At 49.1% G+C, this 25129-nt stretch overlaps 1 protein-coding gene across 4 annotated transcripts in view; it reads right to left on the bottom strand.

The window, feature by feature from the left end:
• The window catches only part of rhea (Talin_middle and talin-RS domain-containing protein rhea), a 391086-nt gene that overhangs the window by 209132 nt on the left and 156825 nt on the right, over nucleotides 1-25129 (bottom strand). For all 4 annotated transcript variants that reach the window (XM_050177552.2, XM_050177553.2, XM_055070111.2 and 1 more), the window contains exons 20-21: nucleotides 18836-18937; nucleotides 18588-18755 (exon numbers count right to left, since the gene is read on the bottom strand). In XM_050177552.2, coding sequence (XP_050033509.1) covers nucleotides 18588-18755; nucleotides 18836-18937 — 270 coding nt within the window. The remainder of the gene's footprint in view (nucleotides 1-18587; nucleotides 18756-18835; nucleotides 18938-25129) is intronic.

Genomic DNA, 25129 nt, shown 5'->3' on the forward strand with positions numbered 1-25129 from the left:
GCTTGATTTTCTGGAAAGGGTGTACGATGATTTTTCACAGAAACAAACATCTGGCCTTGCTACCGTTAATGCATTGTGGTTACAATTTAAAAATGCCGTACACCAATGCATCAACGAATATGTGCCAAAAAAAGCACAAAGAAAGGAATGCGCGTCAACCCGTGGATCACTTGTGAGATCATTCAAATGAAATGTCGCCTAAAACAACTTTCATGTTCAAGTGTCAGCCATTGCAAAAGTAGTTTGCAAACTCTTCGCACAGAGATGCATCAGAAAATAAAGTCAACCAAACACCACTTTTTCAATGTCAAGGTCTAAATGTTCCTAATAACAGGCCAGCATAAGTTTTGGTTGCACATTACAGGAAGTAAAGCCACTATAAGCAAGATACAGATCAAAGATACACTGTCACTGATAGCTCCGTCATTGCTAAAACTTTCAATACATGCTTTTCCTCTGTCTTTCTGGCGGGTAATACACAGCTCGTCAATTTCAATAGCCCAGGTATTGACGTTCCAGAGCTTGCTGTGAGTGAGGAGGGTGTATTCGCTGCTTTGCTTCATTTAGATACAAAAAAATTTGTGGGCCCGAATCATTACCAAGCGCCTTCCTTACAGATATGCTGAATGGTGTTCAAAGTACCTTGGCATCATATAGAACGAAAGTTTACTGAAAGGGGAGCTTCCCATGGACTGAAAATTGGCTAAAGTAATCCCCATTCACATAAATTTTCTGTACCTAACTACCGACCAGTCTCACTTTTATGCCCCTCGAGCAAAGTACTCAAACACTTCATTTACAAGCATCTAAGCACCCATCTAGAAGACAGAAACTTCTTTTCCGAGAGGCAACATGGGTTTCGGCATGCCCTATCAACTGTTACGCAATTGTTCCGCACAACTAATGACCTAATGGCAGCACTAGACAAAGGAGGGCAAGTTTATATAATTTTTTTTTAGATTTCCAAAAAGCCTTCGATCGTGTATCTCATGCCAACTTAATGATTAAACTTAGATTTATTCTTCAAACTAAATAGCTTCTTCAATGGCTTGACTCCTATTTACCTAACAGAAAGCAAAATGTTCACATAGGCACATCAGGCTCACCACGTGCACCCGTCCTCTCAGGCGTTCCGCAAGGTTCAGTCCTTGGGCCACTTCGCTTCATAATTACTTAAACATTCTAGCACTAGATTCACCAGTGTGTTGCCATTTATTTGCAGACGACTGTGTTGTCTACTTGAATATTCAGTCAGCTGAAGATAAACTAATATTGGATGATTACCTGAAAGCCATTGACAACTGGTGCCAGAAAATGCAGATGAGCCTTAATATTTCAATGTGCGCATACATGTCATTAACAAGAAAGAGGAATCCACTAAAACACACACACACCATAAACAATGTTGAAATTACGAGAGTTGACAAATACAAATATCTTCGTGTGATCATACACAAAACACTGAACTGGAATGCTCACATTAAATGCATAGCATCAGCAGCATTATATAAATTATGATTACTGAGGCACCGTTTGAAACATGCTACAAGTAAAACAAAACTTGTCGTTTACACATCCTTAGTGAGACCGTTACTTGAATACGCTGATGTCGTTTGGGACCCGCATTCTAAGACAAATATTGCCCTTGTCGAAAGTGTAGAGAAATGCACTTTGTTTCATCTATAATGCTTACAACTGAAAAAATACATCTGTTAGTGAACTCCAAATTCGATCAGGCCTTCCAACACTTGACTCACGCTGTAAATTGAATGATGTATAACATTGTGAACAATCACACCAAAACTGGAATTTGATAAATACACGCAGTCAAACAAATCAAGACACAAGAGACACAAGCATGAAGAGAGTATTCCAATACCACAATCACGAACTTCGGTGTACCACTTTTCATTTTTCCCACAAACTATCACGTAGTGGAATTCACTGCCGTAAGAAGTAACAAATTTAGCTAGCATTGCATCATTTTTAGCTGCCCTTCCTGACCATGTATAATATATCAGACTTGCTACATCAATTTTCTTTGTGTCATATAAACGGCGCACACTATGTGTGGTCTTACTATTTTCATAGCAATTTCCCTTTTTTCAGTACACTCATCTAATAATTTATGTCCCTCCCCCCCCCCCCCCTTTTTTTTTGCAATGTAGTTATCATAGAATCTTTGCTTTTCATTATGCACACATATTTTCGGATTCTTATCTGAAAGTGATGTTGATTTTGTGTTCGAAAACCTTCTTGCTCTTTATACTTTTTGCTCTTGGTATTTTAATTTCTTTTTATTTATTTATTTATTTATTTACTTTGTTATTTTCCTCTGAAATGTATGTACTTGTGCTTAATGTAAGGCTATTACTTCATTGTTAACCACTCCTGCCCTAGCTGCCAGCTGCCAAAGGGCAGCTGGCAGTATTACACTTTATTTATTTATTTGTACATGTGTTCAGAGTGGACATTTTAGAAATGAAACTATTGCTGAGGCTTATAACATGATCGCAGTCAAACACACTCGTTTGCCCCATGGCAGTCACCAGAACTGTTATCAGGACATGCAAAATTTGTTTACCTGCAAAAGCAATTCAAATTTTAAAAAAACTTCACTAATAACAAATACAAGAAAAGCCAGTAGTGGCCTGAACTTTCAAAATGAAGGCTTTTTGATGCCCATCCAAAGCAGCAGAGCGCAGCCCTGGCCCAACGATTTACCCAGTAATGGTAGGGGCCTGCTGTATATTGTTACGTGTAGCTGGAGCCCAATACTATATACAATTTATTTACAGGGAAGCTAACGGAAGGCCAAAATGGCGACGCTATATCAAGCAGGCCCACGTCGTCTTTATCCTCCTCAGTGCAGCCTCACTGTAGCGGCTGTTCCATAGCATCACCCCCCGCGGTAGAAGCACCGTCCCGGTGCTTAATCTACACATCTGCGGTGAAAGGTGTCTGGTATGGCTTTAATCTCGCCACGTGAACGATGTCACTTGCAGCCGACGATGGCGCTGACAGGTCGGCGGGGATGACTTCATACGTGACATCGGTCACTTGTCGCACCACACGGTATGGGCCAGTGTAGCGCGACAGCAGCTTTTCGGAAAGGCCCACATGTCGAATGGGTGACCAGAGAAGCACCAGAGAACTGCGGAGTAAAGTGCACGTCGCGATGGTGGCAATCATAGAGGCGTCTCTGATGCTCCTGTGAGGCCTCGAGACGGGTGGGGGCGAGCTGGCGCGCGTGGTCGGCGTGTGCGATCGCATCGCGGGCGTATTCAGTGGTTGAACGTGTGGCCGAGGGCAACAAAGTGTCCAAGGGCAACGCGGGTTCTCGGCCATATAGGTGAATAGCTGGCGGTGTCGTGACGCGATGAATTATACGCGAACGTCACATATGGTAAATGAAGATCCCAGTCGTGGTGGTCGGTCGCAACGTACTTTGAAAGCATGTCGGTGATGGCCCGGTTGAGGCGCTCCGTGAGGCCGTTGGTCTGTGGGTGGTAGGACGTGCTGAACTTGTGCTTTGTCGAGCAGGAGCGGAGGATGTCCTCGACGACTGCCGACAGAAAGCTGCGGCCACGGTCAGTGAATAATTGGCGCGGAGCACCATGCACTAAAATGATGTCATAGAGCAGAAAGTCAGCAACGTCAGTAGCGCAACTTGTTGGAAGGGCTCTGGTGATTGCGTACCGCATAGCATAATCAGTAGCAACGGCGACCCATTTATTTCCGGAGCCTGAGAGAGGAAACGGTCCAAGAAGGTCCAGAGCAGCACGGGAAAAGGGTCCCGGTGGGATGTCGATCGGCTGGAGACATCCAGCTGGAGGTGTGGAGGGCTTCTTCCGGCGCTGACAGGGCTCCCAAGCGGCAACGTAGCGCCGCACGGAGCGGGCAAGACCCGGCCAAAAGAATCGACGGCGTACACGGTCGTATGTGCGCGAGACGCCCAAGTGTCCAGCCACGGGAGCGTCGTGAAGTTGTTGGAGGACGGTCGAACGCAAGTGTGATGGAATTACAAGCAGAAGGTCAAAGCCGTGTGGATCGAGATTGCGGCGGTATAATGTCCCCTCCTTAAGGAGAAACAACCGGAGAGAGGCGACGCCAGGCGTTGATTCCAGATGGTCGATGAGGGCTCGTAATGAAGGATCACGGCGTTGCTCGTTGCCGATTTCAAGCAACTGGGACACAGAGAAAACACAAGCGATGGCGTCCGCATCAGCCGGTTCATCGACGGGGTAGCGGGACAAACAATCGGCAACCTGGTGCAAGCGTCCCGTCTTATATACCACAGAGAAGGTATATTCTTGCAGGCGTAAAGCCTAGCAATGAGTCGTCCCGTGGGGTCCTTGAGTGAGGATAGCCAGCAGAGCGCGTGGTGATCAGTGATGACACAGAAGGGGCGTCCGTTCATGTATGGACGAAACTTCGCAACAGCCCACACAAGAGTGAGGCAATCGCGCTCTGTGATTGAATAATTGCGCTCAGCGGGTGATAGAAGTCGGCTGGCATAGGCTATAACGCGGTCACGTCCACGCTGGCATTGTGCTAACACTGCTCCTATGCCGTTACCACTGGCATCAGTTCGAACTTCCGTTGAGGTAGACGGGTTAAAGTGGGCCAGAATTGGAGGCATGGTAAGGAGAGTAGTGAGCTGCGAAAAAGATGCGGCATGATCAGGTCCCCAAGAAAATGGGGCATCTTTCTTCAAGAGGTCGGTAAGGGGACGTGCGATAGTCGCAACATCCTTCACAAAGCGTCGGGAATAAGAGCACAGCCCTACGAAACAACGAACGTCCTTGGTAGACTTCGGAACAGGAAAGTTCATAACGGCGCGAATTTTGTCCGGATCAGGTTGCACGCCTCTGGCGTCCACGAGGTGTCCAAGGACGGTGATTTGGCAGCGAGCGAAGTGACATTTTGACGATTTCAACTGGAGACCGGCACGGCGAAACACGTCAAGAATCGCTGAAAGACGGTCTAGACGCATGTCAAATGCGGGCGAATAAACGATGACGTCGTCCAGATAGCACAAACGGGTGGACCACTTGAACCCCTGAAGCAAAGAGTCCATCATTCGTTCGAAGGTGGCGGGCGCGTTACAGAGACCGAAAGGCATCACCTTGAACTGATAAAGGCCGTCAGGGGTAATAAATGCAGTCTTCTCTCGGTCCATGTCGTCAACGGATATCTGCCAGCAGCTGGACCGTAAGTCGATAGAATAAAAATAGGTGGCACCGTACAAGCAGTCTAGAGCGTCATCAATACGTGGCAAAGGGTACACATCCTTTTTTGTGATTTTGTTCAGGTGGCGATAATCTACACAAAAACGCCACGTTCCAGTACGCCACGTGACAAGTACGACGGGAGACACCCAGGGACTACAGGAAGGCTCGATAATGTCCTTCGCAAGCATCTTTTTGACTTCTGTTGGATAACAGCTCGTTCGGACGCAGAAACATGATAATGATGTCGGTGAATAAGGTTCGCATCGCCAGTGTTTATGCGATGGGTCACGACGGACCTTTGACCTAAGGGTCGATTGTCAAAGTGAAAAATGTCGCGATAGCCATCAAGAACACGGCAAAGGGCTTCAGCTTGAACAGGTGTAAGGTCAGAGGAAACCATCTTCTCAATGTCGACGTCAGTACCGTGCGATGACGTCACGGTATGGGCTGAGCTGTGACGATCTTCCACTGTGAATGGCTCGATCTCATCATCCTGCAAAGCGCTAATTATAGCCAATGAAATCCCCTGAGGCAGAACTTGCACGGTTAGCGCGAAATTGACAAGGGGAAGGCAGGTGCGGTTGCCAGTAATTGTCAGCACAGTGTGCGGCACGGTAACACCATGTGTAAGTATAACTGTCGGAATTGGTGCGACCACGTAATTACCGTCAGGTACAGCTGGTGAGGACAAGTCGACGTGTGTCACAGATTGAGGCGGTAGGGGAATAAAATCCATGCAGCTCAAACGGCTTGGAGGCGCGTCCACAGGGTCGGCAAGAAGAGGCAAGTCAAGGTGAAGTGAGCCGGCCGAACAGTCAATGAGGGCCGAATGATTGGCAAGGAAATCCAGACCGAGATGAGTTCGTGAGGGCAATGGTCGATGACGGTGAAGAGAACGACGGTTTGTCTCTCAGCAATGGTGAGTTGGGCAGAACATATGCCAACAATAGCGACAGTCCCTCCGTCGGCGACTTGTACAAGTCGGTTCGGGGGGGGGGGGTGTCAGAACTTTCTTGAGCCGACGGCAAAGAGCAGCACTCATAATGGACACATGCGCCCCAGTGTCAACGCGCACACAGGAACATTGTCAACGAGAACGTCCAAAAGATTCTTGTTCGTGGGTAAGGTGAAGCAAGGATTTCGTGGCAATGTCGTCTTTGTAGCTTCACCTCCAGAAGCTGCACTGTCTAGTTTTCCGGTCGGGGGTGCGGCGAGTAGGTCGGAGAAGGAGCACGGCGTGACGGGGGAGAACGAGATTGACGACAGGAGGGAGAAGGCGAGCGGGAGTAGCGGGGTCGTGTCAAAGATGTCGCAGAGTCAAATGATGGAGCAGGCATAGAAGGGTCGAAGGAAAAGGACGCACTAGAGGGGCGAGGGTGGTAATCAGGAGAATAGCGCATCAGAGAAGTCCAGCGGCTGCGGCAGTGGCGAGCGACATGTCCAATGCGTCGGCAATTAAAACAGATCGGCCTGTTGTCCACGGTTCACCATTTGGAGGGGTTGCGCTGTCCGTAAGAGGAGTAAGAAGAGCGGGGTGGGGACGTGCATGGAGAAAGAGGTTCCGAACGTATGGAACGAATGGATTGCAGCCCGACGGACAACTCTTGATGGACAATGGCCTGGATCAAGGAGATTGTCACCGGAGAATGATCAAGTGACGGGAATGAAGGGGCCGCCGGTTGTGCCGCTTCGACCTCACGACGAATGATGCGGGTCAAGTTGTCACATCGCGACGGCTGGTGGAAGAGGTCGTCACAGGATGACGTAGCAGCTGTGTTGGGAAGTCACGTGATGTACTGGGATACCCGGCGGCTTTTAGCATGCTCAAGACGGCGGCACTCCTTGAGGATCGCATCGATGCTGGTGACGTTCGTAAACACCAGTAAATTGAAGGCGTCGTCAGCAATACCTTTGAGGACGTGATTAACCTTATCGTCCTCAGACATGGTCGGGTCAGCCTTGGCACAAAGCGCCAAGACGTCGAGAATGTACGACACGTAGGACTCGGTCGATGTCTGTGCACGTGTGGCAAGGGCTTTCTTGGCATTGACTTGGCGACCGAACGGATTGCCAAAAAGGTCGCGGAGCTTCTCTTTGAAGAGATCCCAGCTCGAGATCTCCTCTTCGCGAGTCTGGAACCATGCAAGTGGAGCTCCATCGAGGTAGAAAAGAATGTTCGCAAGCATAATAGTCGGATCCCACCTGTGACTGGTGCTGACACATTCGTATAAGCGGAGCCAGTCGTCAACATCAGGACTGCCGACTCCGTTGAAAACACCAGGATCCCGAGGGGGAGAAACGGCGACGTAGGTCGGGGCTGCAGGCAGAAACGGTTGCGTAGATGAAGTGCTGCCAGCAGGAGCCGAAGTTGCACTGTCGCCGTTGCGACCCCTGCGAAGCTCCATGACGGGTACGGGGAACGCCCACCTCCACCAAATTAATGTTACGTGTAGCTGGAGTCCAATAATATATACAATTTATTTACAAAGAAGCTAACGGAAGGTCAAAATGGCGACGCTATATCAAGCGGGCCCACGTCGTCTTCTTCCTCCTCAGTGCAGCCTCACTGTGGCAGCTGTTCCGTAGCAATATCATGGTGACATATAGCATGCCAGGATATGCAAGCTTCAGTCCCACCCACGGTGGTTATAGTCAACATCCCATTTTTGGATCCCATGGGCTGCAAAAACATCCGAAAAATCAGGCACGTTTAAAAAATTAATACATGCCTTTTACTGCCACAAAGAGCTCAAATTGCAACAGGGCCCGTCCAAAATAGCTCTAAAAGGCATGCCAATACATCTATTAGGTGTATAGGTGCCCGTACTGTGACAGGAGACAGGAAGTGCACACGTGTATAATTAGTACAACAGTGTCTCGTGACAGTGACCCCCTTTCATGTTGCATGGTATTGGGGCAATGTGATACCTTTCCTGGATGTGACGAGGTATTGTGCAGATTTCTTGGGTTCGTGTTGTTGGGGTTTGGACACCCAAAGTTTGCAGGACCTGCCACCCCGTGCGAGTCCGCGCAAGCCTTTGTTGCTACGAGACGTGAAGGGCTTCTGTGAGTTCACTGAGGGTGTTGTGTAACCCCAGCGCCAATAATTTCTCAGTCAATGTACTCGTCGCCAGGCGGAGAGCAGTCTTTAAAGCCATCCTCAAGAGCGTGTCGGCCTGTTTTGTCTCGGACTGTGTGAGATGCTAGTAGGGTAGGCTGTATGTAATTCTGCTCACCACCAGGCTTCGGACAAGTCGGAGGGTGTCCCTTTCCTTTATGCCTCTGTTCTTGGATGTTATGTGGGATATCATGCGCAATATCACCTTGACACTGTTTTTGAGGAGTGTAAGGGTGTGGGTGGCCCGCTGGTTAGACTGCAGCCACATGCACAGCACCCTGATCCATGGCTTCTCTGGTACGAGGCTAACATAACATGGATTTTAAGCTACACTTTGGCAGGAGGAGCGTGATGACCCAGTACATAGAGAAAACATTCAGGTTCCAAACCACAGCCCTTTTTACAGATGCTGCCATGTCTGGGAGGAAGATAAGGATGCAGTCAGTGGCAGTGGTCTATGACTGCCGAGGACATGTTACCTTCACTGCATCGATACGCCCCTGCACAATCACGGAAGCCGAAGAGCTGGCATCGCATTAGCCATCCGCAAAGGCCAACACATGCACAAATAATTGACGATCCTCATAGATTCTCAGTAGGCCCGTCACAACTTCCTACAGGAGAGAATCGGAAGATCTGCTGCACAAGTCGTTAGCCCCAATAACAAAGGAGGACACTGAGGACCTCAACACCCAACCCATCATCTAGATACTGAGCTACGCAGGCCTCACAGGTAACCTGCAAGCCAACAGAGCAGCTTAACATGCTGACTGCAGAGAACCCGGACGCGTGTTTCTATTGTTACAGGAAGAAAGCAGGCCCACGAGTGTAAAATAACGTATATTTACAACTGGCGTATATGGCGTTCAGGCAACTGCCAGACTTCGTCTTCGTCTAGTCCAATTCAACTTCTTCGTTCCCTTCACTGTAACATCACCGTCCCGGTGGAGTAGCTCCGTCCCGGTGCAAGTTATAGACGCTCACTTAATGGGGGGACATAGGGCCTGGCGATGTGAACAACATCGCTGGTGACGTTGCGATGCACTGAAGGCTGACCGACTGGGGTGATCTCGTATGTCATGTCGGACAGTTGGCGTAAGATCTGGTACGGACCAGAATACCGGGAAAGTAGTTTTTCCGACAAGCCGACGCGACGTGAAGGCGTCCAGAGAAGGACAAGGGAACCAGGTGAAAAATGGTAGTCTCGGTGCCGAAGGTCGTAGCATTGCTTTTGAGAAGCTTGCGAGACTGTGAGGCGACGACGGGCGACATCTCGGGCCTGGGCGGCTAAGTCAATAGCATCGCGAGCGTAACCAGTGCTGGGTAATTGTACTGCGGAAGGTAGCAACATGTCAAAGGGCAAGGTGGGGTCGCAGCCATACAAAAGGCAAAATGGTGAAAATCCGGCAGTGTCGTGACGGGACGAATTGTATGCGAAAGTGATGTATGGTAAAGCGACATGCCCAGATGTCCAGCAGTAGGAGCGTCGTGAAGTTGCTGGAGCACGGCTAGTCGAAGGTGCTTGGGAACAACTAGAAGGAGCTCCGGGCCGTCAGGACGAACGCTCCGACGGTACAAAGTTCAATCGCGCAAGGTGAACATCCGCACGGACGGGTTATTGGGCGAGGAGCTTAGGCGTTCCATAAGTGTTCGAATAACAGGATCTTTGCGCTGCTTGTCGCCAATTTGAGGAAGCCGGAGATGGACAGAACACTGATGTCCGAGTCTGCATCGGTATCGTCCGGTTAATCCACGGGATTGCGGGACAGGCAGTTAGCGTCTTTATGCAGGCGCCTTGACTTATACATAATAGAAAATGTATATTCCTGTAGACGCAATGCCCAATGTGCAAATCGTCCAGTTGGGTCCTTCAAGGAGGAGAGCCAGCAGAGGGCATGATGATCGGTTACGAGGCAGAAGCTCCGACCGAAAAGGTACGGCCGGAATTTCCCGACCGCCCATACGAGCGCGAGACATTCTCTCTCAGTAATGGAGTAATTTCGCTCGGATGTGGAAAGAAGGCGGCTAGCGTAAGCGATGACACGGTCTTGGCCCTGTTGACGCTGAGCGAGGACAGTGCCGATGCCATGACCACTCGCGTCAGTTCGTACTTCAGTGGGCGCAGAAGGGTCAAAGTGTGACAGAATTGGGGAAGTTGTAAGCCGCTCAATCAGGGTAGAAAAGGCTTTCTCCTGCAGTGGACCCCAAGAGAAAGAGACGTCTTTCTTAAGAAGGTCAGTGAGAGGGTGAGCGATGTCGGCAAAATTTTTCACAAATTGCCGGAAATAAGAGCATAAGCCCAGAAAACTACGGACATCGTTTGTTGAACAAGGTACAGGAAAATTTTGCATGGCGTGAACTTTCTGTGGACCAGGTTGGATTCCGGCAACGTTTACGAGATGGCCGAGCATGTTAATTACACGGCGACCGAAATGGCACTTGGAGGAGTTTAGCTGAAGGCCAGCCCTGCGAAACACGGAGAGCATGGTTGCGAGGCGCTGCAGGTGGCTCTCAAAGTTCGGTGAAAACACAATCACATCGTCGAGGTAACAGAGGCATGTAGACCACTTTAAGCCGCGCAAGAGAGAGTCCATCATGCGCTCGGATGTAGCTGGTGCATTGCATAATCCAAACGGCATGACTTTAAATTGGTACAGACCATCCGGTGTGACGAAGGCGGCTTTCTCGCGGTCCATCTCATCGACGCTAATCTGCCAATAGCCGGAGCGGAGGTCAATTGATGAAAAGTATTGGCATCCATGAAGGCAGTCAAGAGCATCATCAATGTGCGGCAGGGGATAAACATCCTTCTTTGTTATCCTGTTGAGGTGACGGTAGTCAACGCAGAAGCGCCACAAGTTGTCTTTTTTCTTTACTAAGACAACCGGTGATGCCCATGGGCTACTGGAAGGTTCAATGATGTCCTTGTCCATCATCCTGTCTACTTCTTTCTGTATGATGGCCTTTTCTGTTACGGAGACACGATATGGCCGCCTATGAATGGGGCTGGCGTCACCGGTGTTGATGCGATGCGTGACAACAGATGTCTGGCCAAGTGGACGGTCGTCCAAACCAAAGATGTCCCGAAAAGATGACAGGAGGTGACGAAGAGCTGTTGTTTGCTCGGAAGGAAGGTCAGGGGCGACCATCTTAGAAACATCGTCCGCAGGCGTTGAGTACAGAGGAGAAATCTCAAATTCTTCCAAAGGAGTGATATGCGCTATGGTGATACCGTGGGGCAGCACATGCGACGAAAATCCAAAATTGAGGATGGGCATGCGAGCGCAGGTTTCGCGGATCCGGATTAAGGTGCTCGGTAGGGCAATATTGCACGACAAAACCACGTCAGTCAGCGGCGACACGACATACTCGCCATCAGGTACGGGAGGACAGGGCGTCAGGAGGACATTTGTAGCCGCCTGTGGAGACAGCCTTGCAAACTCAGCAGAACATAAGCGGTGTGAAGCACAAGTTGTTGCGTCGGCAGGAAGCGGCAGATCCAACTATACAACACCTGTGGAGCAGTCAATTTGGGCCGAGTGTTTCGAAAGGAAGTCGAGGCCGAGAATTAGGTCGTGTGGACAGTGTTCAAGGACGATAAATAGAATGGTATAATGACCCCCAATGGTCACACGTGCTGTGCACATTCCAAGGACAGATGAAGTACTCCCATCGACGACTCGCACAGTGCACGGTACGGCGGGTGTCAGAACCTTTTTGAGCCTTCGGCGGAGAGCAGCGCTCATAACTGAAAGCTGCGCTCCTGTGTCAACGAGAGATCTAACAGGAACGCCATCAACTTCAATGTCCAGTAGGTTTCCACATGTAGGCAGGGTCAACAGAGGATTTGTGGGCCGGGTCGGAGTTGCAGCTTCACCTCCGGGAGCTGCACCGCCTAGTTTCCTGAAGCGAAGCGACCAGTTGCAGAAGGGGACGAAGAGCGGTGAACGAGAGGCGAACGGGACCTACGACCTTGCGGAGACTGGGAGCGGCTGGATCTTGGTGGAGCACTGTCGACGCTGATGTTCCTAGTCGGCGTATAGGGCAAGAAGTACGATTGTCTGGTACTTGGCGGTAGTGACTCGGAGACGACCACCGAGGAGGCGACGACCAATGGTTGCGGCAATGACGGGCGATGTGTCCAATACCAGAACAATTGAAAGAGATAGGTTTATCATCCGCTGTGCGCCAGGCAGCTGGGTTGCGACGAGGGGGCGGAAAGCTCTGCGCCTGGGAGCGAGCGGCTGTAGAAATCTGGTAGGTGTTTGTATGGCGAACCGAGCAGAGAGATGAAATGCCCAAACTTGCTATTTCCTCCCGAACGACCGCTTGTATAAGGGAGATAGCGGGCACGCTTTCCCGACAGTCAGAACGAACTGGAGCCGGAGCCATGGCGTCAAGCTCACGGCGAACGATGCGCGTGATTTCTTCCGGTCCTGTGGGCTGAACGAAGCGCGGCGGGTCTTCGCAAGAAGATGTCGTGGCGGTATTGGGCAATCGGTCGAAAGTATGAGCGACGTGGCGGCCCTTCGCTTGTTCGAAGCGCCGGCACTCCTTTATAATTGCATCCACAGTGGCACAATCCTTGCACATTAGGAGGTTGAAGGCATCTTCTGCAATACCTTTCAATATGTGACCAATCAGATCTGCCTCATTCATGTTGTTATCAGCCTTGTGACAGAGGGCCAGCGCATCGTGTATGTAGACGACATAGGATTCTGTGGACGTTTGAGCGCGACACGCAAGTTCTTTTTTTGCCGTCAGCTGACAACCGACAGGTCTGCCAAACAGGTTTCGCATTTTTTCTTTGCAGACATCCCAGCTCGTTAGGTCAGCTTCGTGTCCATTGCCTCGCAGTTCCTCTTAGGTAAAATATCACGTTTGCTAGCATCGTTGTTGGATCCCACCTGTTGTTGTCACACACTCGTTCGCACATCATAAGCCAGTCCTCGACGTCAGCGTTGTCCGTGCCACAAAATGTCCCTGGGTCCCGTGGATGAGTGAGGATGACCATTGGCACGAGCTGCTGAGGCGTTGCCACTTGTGTCGGTTGATTTGCCATTGTGGCGGCAGGTAGGTGACGTCCGCTGCGAAGTTCCGTGATTGTACCCAGCACCTTCCACCAAAATGTTACAGGAAGAAAGCAGGCCCATGAGTGTAAAATAATGTATATTTACAACTGGCGTATATGGCATTCAGGCCACTGCCAGACTTCGTCTTCGTCTAGTCCAATTCAACTTTTTCGTTCCCTTCACCATGACACTATTTACGCCCGACCCCAGTGCTCGAGCGCTGCACCGCCATGCGCCACCCGCGCGTACCATGTTTCTAGGTACGTTTTCACCGAAGAGCCACGGCACACACCTTAGATCCTTCTAAGTATTTGGTTTTACGTCCCTAGCTGTGCTGGGTACGCAGACTGCTTGGCCCAGCCCGCATTTACAGACTTTAGGTAGTGTAGGCAAGTTTTATTTTAAATGCGTAAGCATTTCCATGCTTATCCAACAAGAAAACTGTCCCTCCGTCCATCCCATAATAAAACGACTGCTTTCAAGATAGCGCCCGCAGCAGCAAGTGAATTTGCCTTTGCACTGCCTCTCACTTCAATGCCAACGAAGCGGTGAGAACACAGCACTGACAGTGCTTTCAGCGCATGCCTCACTCTGCCACTACCACAGTTACGGGCGTGCGCATCTCTTCAGAACTAAGTAAGCAGTGAGAACACAGCGTGCAAAGCTAGCAGTCGGCATCCTTTGTGGGAATCGCAGATCGATTTTAAGGTACGGCCCGCACGGCAGTGCCATATGAAGCCTTATAGGAAGCATATGCAGCCCAAGTGCATTCACGGTTGAATCTTGGCGCTCTTTGGCCATACCTGGCCCTTGCGCCATAAAACAGAACAAATCAATCAATCAATCAACGGTTCATAATGGTTCGATGCGGCTGGATAAGGCGCTAAAGAGCAATACAGTGCAACCTCGTTAAACCGTGGTTGGCCGGAGCTCGGAAAAAGTACATACTAAACGGTAGTACGGTTTAATCGAAATAGCATGGGATCGACCACTTACCTATCAAAAAGAGAACTCAGAGAGAGTGATGAAAGGGGAAAAAAACATGCAGTATTTATTCACCTCGCACAACAAAAGTGTTATTTTCGTTTGATGCTGCGGCGGCCTAGCAGCGACGACAGCGGCCTGAAACTTACTGAAGCTGCGAGGCAGCTTTTCAGCCAGCCCCCCTCCTTTCGACAAACACTCGCATGGCAGATTCCTCATTGGCGTTACGTATTCTCCGTGCACATACATGGTAGCGCTGCAGGAGTCGTGGGATGCCTTTTTCATTGCGGCATGCTCTTCTCGTGCCGACGATTGCATTCATGAGGCTGACGTAACGTGCAACTTCTGCCACTGTCAGGCCTGAATCGCCTGTGCTGTCGCTTTCCGTGTCGTCCTCATCACCGTCGCTAGCCAACACTTCAGCAACAACAGAGGTAACGATGGCGAAAAGTCGAACCTCGTAGCCGAAATCTTTTCACGGTCGCAGCGGCGCTACCGAGCAACTTCTTTGCATTCCAAATGCCACACACCGTAGTCAACAGTAGATCCCTGTCGTGTGCCAGCGCCGACTTCTCAGTGTCACGTGCGATAGCACGAACACGTCCAATTTATCTTCTATGCTGAGCATCCGGCGTCTTTTCTATCCGGGCTTTGGCATGACGTGAGTCCTCGCTTGCACGCCGCCACAACGCTCTCTGGCACGCCGCCGAAATGATGTTGATGTTGATGTGGCTTCACCCGCAAACGCATAGGGCACTTGGAGGCCGTTGTTCCGGTTTCTCAGGCTTGTTGTCTTGCTGGGCCACCCGATGGAGATAACGCACTGCCATGTATGCGCGATGAAAAGTGGAAACATTACGTGTTAACCGATACGTATGCAATAAGTTGGTACGGTTTATGCGGATACAAAACACATTATGTTCAATGGTCGTGGGGCAGGGATTTGACTTTACTACTTTTAAAACAAAACTACTCTTTAAGCGGGTACGGTTTAACGAGGTTTTACTGTAACTGTTTACAATGATCGGAACGTCATCAGTGCCACCTGGCGCCTCCACCTACAGTACTTTGCTTACGTCATCAATGCTCCTTGCACCACCGTTGCCACCAGTTCGTGTTGCCACTGCACTGTCATTAGTACTGGCCTAATCAAGTTACATAATTGCATAACATTGGTAATGCACTGGGCTGCATAGAGATGAACAAGTGGCCCAATGCTTATGCTGCTTCCACATACTTAGTCTACCTCTCAGAAAAGTTCCTGCGTTTTGTTCTTGTTGTTTCTTTGTTTTTGGATGTCAAGCGATAGTTTGTTTAATATGCGTCGTGTGTGGCACCTGTTCCTTGCTATTGTTTCGGCTGGAAGAGAGATAGTGATGTAAAAAAGGAAAGGACGCTTGATTGCAGCTATGATATGGCTCACGGTGCGAGAAACCCTCCATGCGCCCCGATTATCCTGGCTTTTGTAGATCGAATCGCCTCGCACACCATGGCTAACTTTTCACGTCCCTTTATCCCCTTATCCACACTGAAAGATTTTGTCAACTGTACACACGCAACATTTATTTCGAAATAGCCTAGGCAGTGCGTTTTAAAAACCTACTCTCTCTTAGCGACAGCTGGATGAGCAGATTGTGCACCCAGGCATAACATCTCCCTAGTCCTACCAAATACCTAGAAGGATCTAGGGCACTTGCCGTGGCACTTCAAATAAAAAGGTACCTAGAAATGTGGTACATGTGATCAGCGCATGGCAGCGCAGCGTTCGAGCACTGGGCTTGGGCATAAGTAGAAACACGCGACCCATACCCAGTCGACCTCGAGTATTCAGCCATCCTGAACTACCATTGAGGGAATCACTAGTGATATCCACTACCACATCGAAACTAAAGACAGAGGATACTGCTGCCTGGTGTAGGCTCCAGACAGGCACCTACACAAACCTACACATATTACATCGCATACACCCCACAGCCTACAGGAACGAATGCCCACGGTGCGGGGCCACCCCAACCATGTACTACACTAGGTGGGGGTGCGCGCTATGCAACACAGAACACTACAACACGAACACCACGAGGGAGCAATGGGAGACACTGCTGTCCAGCACGGCTCTCAACGACCAGCTCAAGCTGCTCCAGAGAGTGGCGAAGATGGCAAGAGCCAACAGAGCCCTGGACTAGGAGCAGCGACTATTAGTGATTTCCCCTTCGGGGGCCACCCACAAGAATTCTGATTATGATTTCAATAGAGTTCATCTCTCTCTCTTGACCCCCCTTCCACTTTAGGTACGCTTCACCGCGTAATACCGCTATATTGCGGCAAGGTCGACATCCAAGAACCGCCATTATGCAATGTTTTACTTTTGCCGTACTTCCTGTGCTTCAAGGCCATTTGCGAAGATGACAAAGGTAGAGTTGGTGCCATTGCTGACAGCAGCAGATTCTTTCATTGAAAAACACGGCGCCAAGCAGCAGGAAGCTTGGTAACAAACATCGAAGCAGCTAGGCTTAGCGTTGCTGCGGATCAGTGTGCCAGACCACTGGTTCAGAGTTGTGACATAAGTAATCAGCAGAACCCATCTCACGATGAATGTTGACAGCAATGAATGTAGCATTGAATCACTATAGTGACAACGTATTGCCACCATCAAAACAAGTTATGTATGAGGCTTGTGCTGCAGCGGCACTCCTCTTTCGCGCTTCCCTAACGACATCGGCGGCATCTAGTGCCGCTAGTGTGAAGCCTGTGTGCGACCTTTAAAATGCACGGTGCGCCGGTACATGCAATGCGGCAACTGTGCTCCTTTCTGGTCTCGTGTTTCTTTCTGGACATGCTGCACCATCTAGTGACACTGCTAAAAAGTCTGCGCGCAGCCTCCGAGACGAGAAGTGTGTCGCTGGGGCCTGCGAATGCTGAGAATTGTTCCCTTGCTTGTTGTACACTGATTGGCACATAATCAGTGACCCAAGCCGACGAGAGGTTCATTGAAGAGCAGCCCTTACCCACTGCCTTCATGGCGCAGCTTGCTAAAGCGTTGATGTGAAAGACATTCACTGAAAGGCGGCACATACCCGGTGCATTCATGGCGCAGCTAGTTGAAGCGTTGGCGTGAAATATGTTCATTGAAAAGCGACACATGCCCAGTGGTTTAGTGGCACAGCCTGCTAAAGCGTCGGGTTGCTGTCGTTGAAGAACCCTTGTGACGTGGGTTCGATTCCACTCGGCATGGGAGACATTTAAGGGATCTTTTTCATCATTGTAGAGCGACATTCCCATAGCACATACGCATTAGTAAAGCAATGAAGGGGGCTAGTTGGTGGACGTTCATGATTATATTGCGCTTAGAGTTACATTGATGATTTAAGTGAAGGACAAGACGTGAACGTATGTAGTGCAATCACGCTACGTACATCCACGCTATGTACGTCCACACTACGTAAGTCCAAGTCCTGTCTTTCACTTAAATGCTCAGTGTAACACTAAGCGAAATATAATCATGAGCACATACCAAGTTACCCAAGTTGGCGTCAAAGACATTCACTGAAGAGTGGCACAGACCCAGTGGCCCATACCCAGTGCTCCAATTTGGTGTTCAAGGTTTGCATGGAACAACAGTACCTACCCAGTCCCCCGTCTGCAGTGACCCATGTGAGCATGAAAGGTTTGTTGAAGAGCTGCACTGTACACATTGCCACATACTCAGTGACCCAGATGGTCCGACAGTTGGTCTCAAACCCTGTTCCTTCAGCACAGCAGCCCAATGCACTACCCATTCGACCATGATCTACGCAGGTAGGCGGGAAAATGATTAGATACAAACATACATACAAACACAGCTAGCCTCCGGAAAGTGCTTGAAGTACCCTAGGAATGCTAAACGCATTAATAGAGATAGCGGCAGTGATGGCTTCGATTAATGCCACTTCGGACCTGCAGTCATGGCAAAAAGTCTGGAAAATCGGCCGGCCAAAGGTTTCAGCATCCGAAATTTCAGACGTTCTTATACAGTGGCTCTTTGGGGTACGTGGCGGAGCCATCATTGACTGTAATGTTGACACAAAAGTCTAGCCACATGGCATTTAGACGAGCCCTTCATTAAAAGGAAATAGGTCACTTGGGCCACAAAAGCCAGTCTGGTGCCCCGGTAGATAGCGTAAGAGTGAAAGATGGGTCCACCTTAGCACAGGCTACAAGCTGGGAAGTTGCCAGGGCTCCCTGGGTGGCAGCACCAATCACCCTGTTCTGCTGGCCCTGATCATCGCAGGTCGAGGCCACATTCTTGGCCTGCAGCACAAGGGCTGCCGTCGCATTGGCAACCTGCTTGGCTGCAGCCAGGAGCTGATCCTGCAGGGAAAGGGCACTCATTGCTTGCCTGACATCAACAGCGTTGGTAACACAAGAAGCTCTTAAAAAGTGAAGCCCACCTGAAGCTCCGTGTCTGCTTCATCCTCTTCGCCAATGGTGTAGAGGACAGCATGACTGGCCTCACCCACTCGGCTGGCAGCATTCAACAGATTCTGGCGAGGCTGCAATAGCCAGTGCCCATTTCAAACACAGGACATACCTTGTGCAGGCACACCTCAGTATATTAGCACAGAAGCGATTGAGCTCACTCAAGATCTGACTAAGCATTGTGGCTGGAACTGTTTGAAAAGTATCCGACCAAGCTAAAGGAAAAAAATAAACTCAAGTAACTTATTCATGCTTTATTATTATGCTTTCTCATATTGAGTCAGGCGGTCCACCCACCTCTTGAAACAGTCCTGAACCCCTCCTCAAGCAGAGCTAAGGCAGCCATCGCATTGTGCTTATGTCCTCTCGATCATGAAAACGCATTCCTTTTAGTTCTAGTTCTAGACTTTTACTTCTAGAAAACAGTCAAAAGTTATGGGGTTGTCTGAACCACTGAAAAGCTGCACTGTGCCAAAAAAGACTGAAACCCATGCTCTGCATGAACAGGAGTGTTATCCTGGGCACAAACTTTGCAGAGACCTGCTGTGCACCCAAATCAAATTTAATATGGCATTGACACCATCTTCAATGCTATCCACTAGCTGTGCAATTTCTCCAACAGTTAATCAACCATATCTCATTCTCAAGGTGTGCACCTTAAAGTAGTTCTACCTAGGGGTGTGAATGATGAAGGTAAACGAAGTAGCGATGCAAATTAAGCTTCCACTATTGAACAAGAGTGATGTTATGGCTATACACAGACTTCCCGCTAAACCAGGCAAAACACGGGCGATCATTATCCGTTTTGTTCACCAGGAACTTCGCGATTCCTGGCTTGCTAACAAGAAGCAACTAAAGGACCATGGGCACGTGTTTTTCTGTGAAAATATGACACGGCTATCACGTGCTATTTTATCAAAGACGAAGGAATGGGCCCAGACCTCAGGATACGCATATGTCTGGCACTCAAACGGTAAAGTTTTGGTGCGAAAAAGGAGCGGCGACCGAGCTGTTGTCATACGCGGCCATACCGTGCGATCTTAGTGATCACTTGCCTATATACTGTCTGCTACCTCATAGACAGCCATCCAATATATGCCCTGAAAGCTTAAAAAGAATTTATTCAGAACAAAGTGTTAAGAAATTTGTTGAACTAGTCTCTGGTTATCGGTGGGACGATGTGACCGTGGAAACCGATGTAAACAAGGCTTACGATGTTTTTATATCTACCTTCGCGTTCTTATACAACAGATGTTTTTCACTTAAGAAGTTTGAAAAAACACAACAAAGCTAGATTGCTTTTCTTCCTCGATAGCCTGGGTTTTTGCGCAAGCTAGATTGAAGTGATTGATTGCAGAATCTGGTTTCACTGACAACCCATTTGGTCCTGGTCACCGCTTTATGTTTCTCGTGTATGGGAGCCTGGTCAGTTCCATTGGGAAAAAGTCTCCCTAGGTGAGCACCTGCTCCTGTAGTCCACACAGCAACATAGACTCCGAATTTACATGCACCGTAATAGGTACTCCCCATTCCGTCCTTTCCTGCTACAGCCGTGTGCCAAATTTGCTTGCGGCCTTGTCGTGAACGGTGACTAGCATACCTGATTACATGGTCCGAAGTGTATGAAGCTGATGGCCACATGGGTGGAAAGGCCTGCAAAAGTGGCTGCAAAATGGGGATGCCCACAAAACCGACCATGCCCATATTTAGAGAATGTGGGGCGCCAAGTGTGAGTTACACATTACGGCACGCAAAATAAGAAAAAAGGAATGTGCAGGTTGGAAAGGAGGTAACGCTAAAATGCTGGATAGTCTATGTCACTGTGCTGGCTGCGGAACCAGATGCTTGTGTCACCCACTTGCTTCGCAATGCAAGTTGCTCATCTTCCACGGTGACTGTCGGTGCAAAGAGATGGGACACTCCGTCCAATCTATTTGCACTGCTGGTTGTTGCTTACTGCCAGACCACCATGTGCGATGAAGGCAAGCACTATGCCTGTAGTCAGACGGCTGAATGTGCCATTAGCGACCTGTGTGCCTGTATGCTCACTTTTTGTGGATCTTGGACAATGTATAGCGTATAGTCTCAATGTTATGTTGGAGGTATGCTGAAGTAATTTGACTGCAGAGTCTCATTTCAATGCTCTCCCCCTTGGTTATGGTTGCCGTGTTACATTTCTCAGATGTGGCGGTCTGGTGAGTTTCATTGGGAAACAGTCTCTCGACGTAAGCACCTGCTCCTGCAGTCCGCACGGCAACACAGACTTCCTGTTTACACGCACCGTGATTGGTGCTCTCGTTAGTCCTTTCCTGCTGCAGCCATGCAGAAAGTGTGCTTGTGGCCTTCTTTGGCTGCGATTTGGCGTGAACAGAGACTAGCATACGTGCTTACATTGTTCGAAGTGTGTGAAGTTGATAGCCACATGGTTGGAAAGGTCTGCAAAAGTGGCTGCAAAATGTTGATTCCCACAAAACCGACCATGTCCACACTTGGTGGGGCACCAAGTGTGAGCGACCGAAAGAACAAAAAGAAATGTGCAGGTTGGAAAGGACATAACCCTAAAAGGCAGGGTAGTCCATGTTGCTGTGTCAGCTGCGGCAGCAGCTGCCTTAGTCACCCAATTGCTTCGCAGTGCAAGTTGCTCATCTTCAATGGCAACTGTCAGTGCAAACAGGCGGGATACTCTGTCCAATCTGTTTGCACTGCTGGTTGTCGCTTGTTACCAGACCGCCATGCGCAACAAAGGCAAGCCCTGTGCCCGAAGTCAGATGGTTGAATGGGCCGTAAGCGACCTGTGGTTCGTGAATGCTCGTTGTTGTCCTGTGGATCTTAGCCAATGTATAGTGTATTGTCTGAGCCTTATGCGGTGATTGAATGCTGAGTCTCACTTCATCATGGTCGCCGTGTTATGTTTCTCGGATGTGGCGGCCTGGTCAGCTGCAATTATCAACAGACTCTCGAGGCAAGCATCTGCTCCTGCAGTCCACAGAGCGACAAAGACTCCCAATTTACACGCACTGTAATTCGCAATGCACCGTAATTGGTGCTCCTCGTTCGTCCTTTCCTGCTGCAGCCATGGGCAAATTATGCTTGTGGGCCTTCATCGGCCGTGATGTGACGTGAACGGAGACCAGCATACGTGATTACATGGTTCAAAGTATACGAAGTTGATAGCCACGTGGGTGGAAAAAGGCCCGCAAAAGTGGCTGCCAAAGGTGATGCCCACGAATTAAACCGACCATGTCCATATTGAGTGAACGTGGGGCACCAAGTGTGAGCGACACATAAGCGGCCCCCCAAAGAACAAAAAGAAACGTGCAGATTGGAAAGGAGGTAACGTTAAAATGTAGGGTAGTCCATGTTGCTGTGTTGGCCACGGCAGGAGATGCGCGAGTCATTCAATTGCTTCGCAATGCAAGTTGCTAATCTCCAACGATAACTATCGGTGTCAACAGGTGGGGCACTGTCCAATCTGATAGCAATACTGGTTGTCACTTGTTACCAGGCCGTCATGTGCAATGCCGAAATTGAGCAGTTTACGAACTCACATTAATGGTTTCAGCGTATCTCGATATGCAAATTTTATTTTCGCTCTTGTGCGAGAAGGTGCACTGCTTATCTTCTGTCAATGAAGTCGCAAGTCCTGTTCACTCACTTCTGGCTTGTATGTATGGATGTCAGTAGAGGTTCTTTGGTCTCCTGGCAATTGGAGCGCACCAGCTACATGGCAGCCAAAGCAATGAAGCAAGCCGCAAAGCCAGGAGGACGAGCTCGGCATGTACCGGTGTATGCTACCGCTAGAGAGCGGCCATATTGAATTTTGCACTAAAAAAAAATAAATAACAGCGTTTCCGCTTCCGTTATGAGCAGCGCTATCTGTTGGGCTCCCCGTTAAGTTCCATGCGCTGCCGCTTCTTATTTTCGTACCACTGTAGAAGGTACACTTTCCCTTCTCTAAAGTTGGTTATTTATTCTATGGTGCCACGATGACTCGTTCCAGTTTATTAACGTTTCCTCACTTTTAAAAGAAGAAAAGGCAACGGCTGCCACAAATGAAGGAAGGTCTACCTGGGTTTATTATTGTGGCAAGAACAGAGAACATGTTTTCTGCCTTGTTTTTTGGGAAGCAAGAGAGAATAAACTCGACATTTCTTGTGGCTCTGGAAAAAATTTATTTCGTGTCCTTCGCTGTCAGTATTTAAAAGGGTTTAATCAACGTCAGCTGGTTAGCGGCAGTTCTCTCAACAGACAGCGCATGTCCACTTGATCGCAGGCACACATCCACACATGCTGTGACTGAATTGCTGGCACATGCGGCACTGACTTCCACTCCACTGACTTCTGATGACGATGCTCCTCAGCTGCAGCAGACGCATGAAGCAGGGCTCCATTCTTGATGTTGCCGATAAGTTGGGAAACCATCTCGTGTGCCGACGGAATGGAGCGGCGTTTCTAGGTGACCTTAGGTAGTACAGGGAGGCTTGGTGCTTAAGGAATCCACCCACCACGTCACAAGCATTCTTTCCATGCTCCGTAGCGGAAAATATTGACCTCGCAGACGTATACTAGGAGTGGCACAACTCATGCAGTTGGTATCTATTTTTAAAATGGCTCACTGCACCATCACTGACGTAAGTTACGTGACAGTAGATGGGTGCTTTTTTGTCTAACACTTCGTGCAGTGTACCTAGGCCGTAGCAGGCGTGCCCTGCGTCATGATACATGTAATCGCTCATGACAGCAAAGCTGTCTGTTACTTTGTCGTGGTGATACAGGTGAAAATGGAAATTTGTTTCTTGTGTAGATTGTGCTTGTTTTGTGTTTCATTTGAGAGAAGGACAGTCCAGTTTTCCGCAGAATCAAAATGCAGAACAATAATTCCGCGCACTCGCACTTCTTTGCCTCGTGAATAGCTGCAGCTTGAGTGAAGCTTATGCATGTATTCGTGACGAATTCATTTGGTCACCCATTTGCCGAGCTCTTTCACAAAAAGGGTTGGAGACGACGTCTTCTTGATCAAGTCACCACTTTCCCAAACAGCAAATATGACCTCATCCTCGTCGATCATTCCCAGACTGGCCAAAGTGAGGCTTTCACTCCGTGGGAAACGCCCACATTCACCTAACATACGATCTGTGGTTAGGGAGCCGCAAACCCACCATGCTTTCGTGCCTTCAAATGAGACTTCCATGCCAGCTACATTCTCAAGCATGGAGACACACAGGTTCGCATTAGTGCAGTAAACACAAATGCAAACCTCTTGCTCTGGTGCGAACAGCACCAATTTTGGATGCAGGCTGTAAATATTTGATAGGGTGACGCCTGTTTTGGGGTGAACTGCTTTGAACATCTGGAACATCTTGCAAATAGAACATGTCGTAAACCACTTTGAGACGTACTGTCTTTGGTCGTTCGTGAAGACTGACACAACGTCCTTCTTGTTCAGGCTCTGCCAAGAGCACCCAAGTTCATCCTTGGTAAACTAGTCGAGCGTAGCTTATACGAGGGACATTCTGAAAGTAAGCTTTGTCATTAATTTTCACAGACCACTTTATTGCCAAGAAAGATATACCATGGCATCATGAACTATACTATTTTTTTCAATAGTCGCCACCGACATTGAGACATTGTTTGTAGTGTGCTATCAGTTTGAAGAAACCGCTCTGGTAAAACTTGAAGCCCTGCGACGCGAGAAATTGCTGCACAGCCTGCTCCATCTCAGCATTGTCTTGGAGGTGATGTTCCGAGAGTGCCACTTTCAATGCAGGGAACAGGTGCCTATTCATACCGGATAACAGCACGCACTTCCATGGGCGACCACATCGTCAGCACACGTCTGTCTGCCATAGTGATTCATACTCAAATAACCTCAGGCACCGCCTGTCTGCTGCTACTCTCTCTACTTTGGCACTCTGCGCATGTGTCATTCCTCCTCCGCTGACGCTCCTTCCATGGTTTAACCGGCAATGGCTGTAAATTCTTATGGCGATTGTTTGTTTCACCTGGTGTACCATCTTCTCCTTAAAAAAAAAATTACGCAACTTACTTTCCTAATATCCCTCACACATTCAATGGGCTTAACTTTGACCTCGTGTACGGATCAATAGCTGACCACATTCCATGCTTCTCGCACCAATTTCGGGCCTTTCTGACCATGTACATTGCAACAGCTGGGATTGCCTCTTGAACAAATTTGTTTTCAACTTCTCGTGGCACAATGGTCAAGAGATGGAGGCGCTCTGGATAGGACTTTCAAGCCTTGTAAG

This window comes from Dermacentor andersoni, chromosome 5 (assembly GCF_023375885.2).
Source record: "Dermacentor andersoni chromosome 5, qqDerAnde1_hic_scaffold, whole genome shotgun sequence".
NCBI classification, from domain to species: domain Eukaryota; kingdom Metazoa; phylum Arthropoda; class Arachnida; order Ixodida; family Ixodidae; genus Dermacentor; species Dermacentor andersoni.